This window comes from Bombus affinis, unplaced genomic scaffold, assembly GCF_024516045.1.
Source record: "Bombus affinis isolate iyBomAffi1 unplaced genomic scaffold, iyBomAffi1.2 ctg00000944.1, whole genome shotgun sequence".
Taxonomy (NCBI): domain Eukaryota; kingdom Metazoa; phylum Arthropoda; class Insecta; order Hymenoptera; family Apidae; genus Bombus; species Bombus affinis.
In genome coordinates this window covers 11,624-20,906 of record NW_026109456.1, presented here as the reverse complement: position 1 = coordinate 20,906, position 9,283 = coordinate 11,624, and the positions used below count along the sequence as shown (strand labels likewise).

The following is a 9,283-nucleotide window of genomic DNA, read 5'->3' as shown; positions in this document are numbered from 1 at the left end:
TATATTCTCTAGGAACAGTAAGATTTTAATGATATAACTTTACTAATGAGATCTTAATGTCATAAACGGTATCGAAACTTCTTAATTAATGTCGTTATCGAAGAAGAGACTCGTAATCTTCTCAAACGAAGAGCACTTGATGTTTACAAGTAGAACTCGATATCTTAGTTTCTTAAAATGTGTTTCTGTGTTTACTTTCTAAATGTAAACTTTATTCAAAACGAGCCGTTCATTCGTTACAGGCCGTTAATAAAATTGCACTTTGCACAAAGGAATTGCTGTTAATAATTTAAGATTCTCTGCTCGTCGTACAGGGTATATATCGTAATTATTCATGACGATCGTAACGTTTAAGTCCAATTCGAGCTTAAAATCCCACGTGAGCTATACTACCACAATAGCCTGAATTTCTATTTGTTCGTTTACTGCCTGTTCGTACTCGGAGCATCCGTTGTAAATTACAGCAAAATCTTCTAATGTGTTCCAGAATATGTCTTCATGGAATTTTAATAATTTATTAAATCTATAGATAACAAATGTAAAACTTACTAATTTATAATTAATATAAAATAAGAGAGCACGAAACTTCCTATTTTATGGACATATTAAATATTTGTAAAAAATTCTGTATCATTAGTATCACTTTAATTACTTTAAAGGATATAATCCCATAAAGCCGTGACCCCTGAAAGAATCGATGTTCACGCGTGACAAATTGGCGTCGTATGAAAGTTCCGGTATGAACGTTACTAGAGCTGATACCAGCTAGGGGCACAGGTATATGTTCTGGGTTCATTATATATTTATAAAGGGCTGCCGACTCAACGAGTGGTCCGGGTAAATTTAAATTGTAAATAGACAGAGATTTCAAGTAAAAGCCTGGATAAGAGCGGATATGGTATGAGAGTCTGTGGTGGAAAGAGGAACAGGCTGCTTTTATTTGTAAAGTTTGAATTTCCTCGATATCGAAGGTGTTTAAGCCGCAAGTGTGTTTCATGTTAATCGTTCGTGTTAATTCATTCGAGACCGAGATTTTATTGTAATACGATTCCTGGGTGTCAGTACGATCTGAATGTTTTGTTAGAATGATACTGTGCTTTTCTCTCTCTGGAATATTCTTTTCATATTTTAATTTTAAGTCGATGACAATCTTAAATTTTATGCCTCATGTTTTTAAAATATAAAATTATATACTATGTTATACTATAATATATTATGTACAGTTATATATATTATGCCTACTGATTGATATGAATTTCTTTCGGTCTCGAATGCGTTAAAACGGAGCGCAAAGAAGTCGAAATTACTTATTGTAATTGGTAAAACATCGTGAAAGGCAGACAGATACAAGAAAGAAGTTAAACTATAAATTATATTTGCGACATTGTTATGTTTTTGCTTTCTTTAAGCCTTTCATCAAGACAGCCGATCTATAAATATTAATCGACCAATTTCTCTAAGCTTGTAACTTCAAATTAATGTTTATATATATAAAGAGTTACGTATTAATCTATCTAAATATTTAAAAAGATGTTTAATGTTATAAATGATGGATATTAAAGATGTTCAAAAGAACGTAGTCTTCGCGTGTTCTTTATCATATCCCTGATCAAAGACATTCCAATATTATTACAATATCCAATTACATATTGATACACAAGATATACAGATTATTATTTATAACATTTTGGTTTTCTTAATTGAGTTATTCATTTAGTACAAATGATAAGTAATTAGTAATAAGTCATAAAAAAAAAAAAAAAAAAAAAAACGGTATTGTAGTAGAAATATTATAAGAAAACATTTTCTGTTTCAGTGTAGAGTTACTCCTTTTTATAGACAGTGTCGTACAAATCCGTACGTCTTTGAGAAAATGTAGGTATCTGAGCCCTTACTTCCTCAACAACTTTCAAATCTGAGAGAAAAGAAAAACATACGAAGTAATAAGTAATGCTTGCTAATAAATTCAACAAATACAGAGGGAGCCGGCAAAATCGATGAACCAACGAGACTAAAAGTTAATTACATCATGGATTTCTCGCTTTTAATGTTAAGCTGGAAATTACCGATATCGGTGACCACCATATTTTCCTGAGTTTCCAAATCATAAAGGATTTTCCCCCAGGGATTTGTCAACTGTGTATGTCCCCATGCGACATAACTTGCTGAAGGAACACGAGCCGGTGATATACAGGCGACGTATAATTGATTGTCATTCGCTCTGGAACGCTGAAGTAATGACCAGTGCAGTGGTCCAGTGGTCATATTGAATGCCGCCGGATATATCAGCATTTGGCAACCTAACACAGAGAAATGGGAAATACGAGACCACTGAATTTTAGTTAACTTTGTAGCTGCACAGTCCATATTCCATAATTTATGAATATGCGAGAACAGTCCTCTTGTCGTGCTTCTAATTCTTTTATTTATTTCATTTTCAGCGAATATACTGGTTTTTTAAATTAAGCTCCTTTTTATACAGAGTTACAGATTATATTGATTATATTTTATATAGAATATATTTAAGAAAGATAGTTACTTTCATGCTAGTTAAGTATTGTTCGATTAAGCTACTGTACCTTTGTTCCGATAAATGCGTGCCATTTCCTCGAATCTGATATCATAGCAAATGCCAATACCTATTTTGCAGCCCTTCACATCAAACATTGTTAGGGAATTACCAGGACTGAGTGAATCACTCTCTCGGAAAGTAATCTTGTTGGGAATGTCGATGTCGAATAGATGTACCTAATAACATAAAAATATAGTTGCTAACTCTATTGCTGTAACTTTTGTAATTTAACATCAATGTTACGAACTTCTAAACTTTAATTGTTTTTTATTTAATAACTGACAGCGTTTTTATCACTTTCTTTTATTAAAAAGTTTTATCATTTAATAATATTTGAGAAGGAATATTTTTTAAGAAAAACTAAGTTTTTTCCTATGTGAAAAATTTATATTACAAAACAAATGTATTGTACAAAAATTTATATATTATATTACGACAAAAATGTATGTTTCTCGTATCAAAACGTATTTTATAAACCTATAACATATTTTTTAAATTATAGAATTGGTTATAGTACACGTATGTACATATGCATATTCCTAAATTATTCCTAGATAGAGTCACTTTCTCCACCCCAATATTTTCAATTTCAAAGCCACATGGAGGTATATTATTTACCTTCCGGTGTTTTGCTATCAAAGTTCCATCGGGACCCCAAATAGTACAGGTATTGTACAATTTATCGCCCTCTATTTCAGGTATCGTACCACCAACTACATAAATGCTGTTTTCCTTAGCTGCCTTCGATAAAGCAACGCTCGTTTCACCGTTTCATCAGGAATACTCTCGGCGTATTTTGGAAACTATTCTGCATTGCAATATTTCAATTAATGAAAAATAACTGTCCTTTGTTCCAACCATAAATTAGGTTGAAATGTTTGTCAATTTTTTATTTTTTAAATTATTAAAATAACTAAATTTTATATTTAGATTTACTTAAATATATAATTACTTAGATAATAGTACATATAATAAATTGTTTCTACAGGTTCAAGATGAAAAATGAATATTTAGAAATGTTTAATTACAATCATGCTATTTGGGTCAGTACCAGTGACTTGTTACTTAACGACTTTGCTAGTACTTTTTGAAACATAAAGTTAGATTTTAACTAACTTTAATTTTTAACTATTATAGGTGGAATTATAAATACAAAATAATTGATAATACTAGTTTATAAGTATCTAATTATTAGTATCTTAAAAAATATATTTATACAAAAATCACGATAATCATAAAAATGGGGAAATTCTATATTCTCGAGTCAATTCACAATCTTTATGGAAGTATGAACGTTAAGGTAATTTGTCTACTTTTACTTTTTTCTATATAGTTGTTATACATATAATAAATTATTAGAAAAAGAAACAAATTATTACGTATTCCATATGGTGAATTAAAGCATTCAGGAAGAGCGATAATATCAGCATTATGCTCTTTCGCGCTTGAAATGTAGGAAACTGCCCGCTCTACATTTTTGCTTTTTACTTCATTTACTTGAAGTTGTACCAACGCCAAGCGAAATGCTAAAATGTTGGAAAAGTTAAATACACTCGGTTATATATTTCCCATACTTTTTATTTATAAATACTTTATACATAGTGAATACTTACTCGACATCGTTCGCACTACTTGTTTAACGATGTTCGTAAGTATCATAATGTTCTTTGAGGTTATGTATGGTATTACTCGATATCAACATTACGTAAGCAATACGCGGGGATTTTTAATAATTATTGATAAAGTTTAGGACATTAACTTTGATGTAATTGTAAACATTATTACATATTATAATTAAATGTAATTTTCAGTTAAGGGTAAGAAAAGAAATATACTTTTGTAAAAATACACTTTATTATAAAATCTGTATAAATAAAATTGTACAATTTATCTTGAAAGTAAAATGACCGAATACGTTCCTGGAAAATATTACTGCCTACTAAATGATCGAGATCTTGATCTTTCTCGTCGTCTCGTTTTTTACTTGATCTTTCAGACGAGCAATCGTACTTCTTACGTTTCTTTGACTTCTTCAATCTTTTTAATTTATAAGAATCATTACTATTAGAGTTACTTCTTTCTCTCCGTCTCTTCTTTTCAGAATCACTATCGCTGTCATCATTAGATTCGGAGCGCCTTTTTCGTCTTTCTGATTTTTTATCCCCCACTTTATCATACTTGCTCTTATTGTGCATCGTACTTCCGATTTTCTTTCTTTTATTACTACTTTTGTTCTTCACCGTCTTCGGGGTCAGGGGACATTGATCTTTTTCTATCCATCTTTTGCTTGAGTCCCTTGGATTCCTTGTCCTTATATTCCTCATACTTTTTTGTATCTGAAATTAACCCCATAAAATACTGAAATCTAAAACCTCTACATTTATCATATTTTATATAAAGATAGAAGGGACCTTTAAAAAATTGCATGCAACAACACACTTACAGGTACTCTTGAATTAGTTTTTCTACATGTCCGATTATGTCTTTATATGTATATGTCAATTCAAATTTATTTTCTTAAATGTCCCTTAATGAAAAACTAACACTTCATATTAACTTTGAACTTTTGAGTTCTTAGAATATTCTGATTTAGTCACTGGCTGTACCATAAATTCATTTACAGATATTATATTTCCACCAAGAGCTAGTTTTATTATGAGCCTTCCTGCATCATCATCGAATCCTTCTATTTGACCATAATTATTACTTTGTTCTCCAGCTATAATTTTCACAAATGTTCCTTTCTCGATTTTAACTTCTTCCTCTTCTTTTTTGAAATCTGTATTTTTCTTCTGCAATGCTACTTTGTCTGCTCCAAGACCCATACCTTTTGGTCGTAATTCTGGTATGACAGCTGCTACTAATCTGTAATAGTTAGAATAAACGATTGTGAAATAAAAAATGATGTTCTCTGTTTACTTTCCAATAAGTGATGTATTAAATACATATAATTAATTTAATCCAGAGTAAAATTCATACTTTTCATTTCAACCAATTCCCTTTCCTGGTTGCCATCCCATTCCCCTTAACATTGCTACACCAAAAGCATCAATAGGAATTTTTTCATAATCTTCTAACGTAGACTGAAAAATACAAAACGATATTTATAATATGCAAATGTAATACATCTGTGCATTGCACATCAATATGTTGATAACGTACCTGTTCTTTGCCTCTTAATGATTCATCTTCTACTAAAGGTAAAGTTAAATCATTTGTTTTAGTTTCATATTTATTCTTTGACTTAAGTTCCCCAATGATTTCTTTAGTCGCTTGCTCTTCTAAAGTAACAACTTTATTTTCACTATCTTCAACTGGCTCTTTCTTTATTGATATTATTGGCGATGTTTTTCCATTAGATAGCTTTGATTTTGCCTCGTTAACACTAGCGTCTCCTACCTTTTCCTTATCTGCCTTCGGAAGGAAAATGTCTGCATCTATTTTATTAAGAATTCTATCATGCCAGGTTTTTGAACCTAGTAATGGAATAATTAGAGGTTCATCTTTTTTTTCTTCCTCATTGAAATAAAAAAATTGTTTTCAAATATATATATTCCGCTATTGGTGATTTTTATAGGTTAGGTTGAGGTTATATGTTTCTTGATTATAAATTTTACTTTTTGAACTCACCCTATTACTTTAATACCTTTCTCATCAAGGCATTCAATGTAATCAACTTTCTTTTTTTCTTGTGGAATAGCATTTTTTAACACAGGTTTCTTAATAGATTTCGCAAAACCGAAGGAAATCTTCTTTCCTTCTTCTGCCATTTATTTGTTATTTTAACACTGACTTATAGATCAATACACATGTATATACTAGACATAAAGATTGATGTCACTTGAATCTACGTACATGAATCTGATATCTTATTATACTTTATTAATCTACTCAAAATTACTTGCACATTACTAAAATTTCATTCCGACAATGTATCAAGCGTCTGAATAAGTGACATTAAAGTAAACATATATCAAAGAGGAAATAAGAAGAACTGACGCCTATGGTTTTCTATGTTACAGAGCTAGTGCTGCATCATACGGCCAAATGCCGAAGGTGGCTTATGCTAGTATATACCTGCCTATACGTTTCAATGAGAAAATCGATATTATGTGTTCATGTGAAAATTCACATTTCCCTAGGAGCTGTATTTTGATAGATTTAAGCTTCTAATGGAGCATTTTAAACGTATAGAGTATACTATGAAGTAGATAGTAGTGCGGATCATTTTATATTCATAGAAAGTTTGAATGTATAGAAATGTACAAAATGCTCATGATATGCAAAAATATGCAAAATATTCAAAGTAAACCAATCATCAAAAAGTTTAGAAGGTGAAACAAATTTCTTTAATAACACCTAGATTAATTTTTATTTGTTAACAATCCCATATATAACCATAGCTTTCGCCCGGCGCATATACGCGCCCATACATGCGTTAATAAGATAAAAGGAAATAAAAGACAGATTATCGATAAAATACACTAACACATATGTAATACGTGGAGATATTACCACTCAGATTACACATATTATATATTATAAGGGAAGATGTATACCACGTATACATATATGTAGAACGAACATTTCAAACTTGTTTATAACGCGTGCGCACACATACATGCACGCACACGAACAATTTTTCGAACGATAATTATATTAATAATTTATAACCATTTATATTTTTATATTTTTATATTTTTATATTTTTATATTTTTATATGATAAGCATTTATATTTTTTAAAATATGTTCTTATGGCATACATATTTATTCCACGCTTCATATCTATCCACATCCGTAACTGTAGGTGACATTGTTTTTTAACAATTTTGCTATTATTTCATAATTCTTTAATTCATATTTCAAAGTCGTAACAGATGTTTCTTTTTTTTTTTTTTTTTTTCAAGTTTTTCCCATATTGGACTTATTTCGAGCAGCCATGCTTGCTTACAAAGCAATTTTATATCCACGCAAGAATATTTTTCAGTAGATTTTATTATGTGGTTTACAATATCCATATTCTCTAATAACTGGTTGCTAAGGTATAATTTGAACATACCAAGTCGAGTAACTTCATTTGGTAATGATACGTATATTTTCTTTTCAAGGCATCTGCGTAAAGCTGCATCAATGTCCCTAATAATATATTTACAATAAATATTATTGTTCTGTTATATTAATAATAACAAAGGAATATTCCGCACAACACAATAATTAAGATTAAGATAATGAATAATTATGATATTAAGATATTTTCTACTTAGAAAACATTGAAATAGCGTGATATACATAGCAAGGGCAATTAGTTGCAGCCAAAAGAACTACATTAGAATTTTCGTTAGATACTAATCCATCCAATCTAGAAAGAAGTTCTGATCTGAATCTCTTTGCAGGTTCAGACAATGTACAGTTTACTCCTTTATTTGTGCCTATCCAGTCAATCTCGTCGATAAAAATAATTGTAGGCGAAAAATTATAGGCAAGTTCAAATAAAACCTGTTCAGTTTAACAAATGTATTAATGTAACTATTCTATTTATATATGATTATTATTATATATGATATATTCCAGAATCTCTTCTTCATAGACAAAGGAAATCAACTTACACGGATATACTTCTCGGAATCACCTCTCCATTTGCTCACCAATGAGCTGGCCGTTATGTTAAAAAAGGTGCATTGACATTCCAGGGAGAAAATGGGCCTTTAAAAAAGATAAGGTACTTGAGGAGATACACAATGGCCTCCTTAATAGCAGATTTACATTCCTCTAGGCCTACGATGTTGTCCCAATATACATTTAATTTTGTCAGTATGATTTCCTACGACAATACAAAGATGAAATGGCGCATAATCTCCGTATTAATTTCCGTAAGTGTTATGTAATTCGTTATTTAAAGCTTTACTGAAATCAGTATTTACAATACGTATATTAATCGAAAATAACTTACGCATGAAATGTCTTCAATAATCTTCCATAATTCCAGATTGTCTATATAAAGCTTCTGAGCCTATTTTGATATCTTTGATTGCGTGGATTGTTCCATTAAGATGTTAAATAGCTCTCCTCTTCTGATGAAGATTCATCGCTTTCATTGGCGAAAATTGATGTCACTGTCATTGCGAGATTAATATCATCCGTAGCATCACCCCTCATCTTCTGTTGTGCATTCCTCCCTTTCACAGACCCAGATACAGACTCACTTCTCGTTTGTTTGCTAACAGATTTGACACGTTTTACTACTTCTTCAAAGATTGAATGATATTGTAATCGATACGTTGAATACGTTGAGAACGTTGAATAGTGTTAAATAATTTAAATTCTTACACTTTGTTCGCATTTGTCATTTCCCTCGTCTTTATTTCCTTTTCAGTTATTTTCTTGCACAATATAGGATATTTTTGGAATTTCATCTTGTAATAATTTTCATATTCTGTAAGAATAATTTCCAAATCGACGTTGTCGCAGACTCGATATTTCCGAGGTAGACGAGCTTCCCGGATTAATACATCGCTAATGTCTACATATCTAAAAAATATAATTTTTAATTCATTGAACAAATTTTATGCTATGAGTACACACTATACGATAATCATCAATTAACTGTTTTATTTCTAGGTAAGACAGACAAAAAGAATGTACTGTCTATTTATTATTATATAAATCCTCGGCGATAATTTTTTGCCTTCTGCCTTTTAATTTCTAATTT

General features: G+C 30.5%; 1 protein-coding gene, 1 long non-coding RNA gene and 1 pseudogene across 3 annotated transcripts; 1 reads left to right on the top strand and 2 right to left on the bottom strand.

Moving 5' to 3' along the window:
• Nucleotides 1-914: 914 nt before the first annotated feature.
• Nucleotides 915-4,381, bottom strand: LOC126928430 (omega-amidase NIT2-like; annotated as a pseudogene).
• LOC126928431 (G-patch domain and KOW motifs-containing protein-like) lies at nt 3,805-5,805 on the bottom strand. Of its 2 annotated transcripts, XM_050744162.1 has the most exons (4): nt 5,735-5,805; nt 5,552-5,655; nt 5,130-5,437; nt 4,408-4,908 (listed from the first exon to the last, which is right to left on the bottom strand). In XM_050744162.1, exons 3-4 carry the CDS (start codon nt 5,395-5,397, stop codon nt 4,796-4,798), a joined length of 381 nt encoding a protein of 126 aa, XP_050600119.1. In that variant the 5' UTR covers nt 5,398-5,437; nt 5,552-5,655; nt 5,735-5,805; the 3' UTR covers nt 4,408-4,795. The 2 variants fall into 2 exon arrangements, with proteins under 2 accessions (XP_050600118.1, XP_050600119.1); XM_050744161.1 differs by lacking the exons at nt 5,552-5,655; nt 5,735-5,805 and having other exon boundaries at nt 3,805-4,908; nt 5,179-5,412.
• Nucleotides 5,806-8,295: 2,490 nt separating this feature from the next.
• LOC126928428 (uncharacterized) lies at nt 8,296-8,903 on the top strand. The gene is made up of 2 exons (XR_007716648.1): nt 8,296-8,444; nt 8,561-8,903. It is a non-coding gene; the product is annotated as an uncharacterized LOC126928428 (long non-coding RNA).
• The last annotated feature ends 380 nt before the right edge of the window (nt 8,904-9,283 follow it).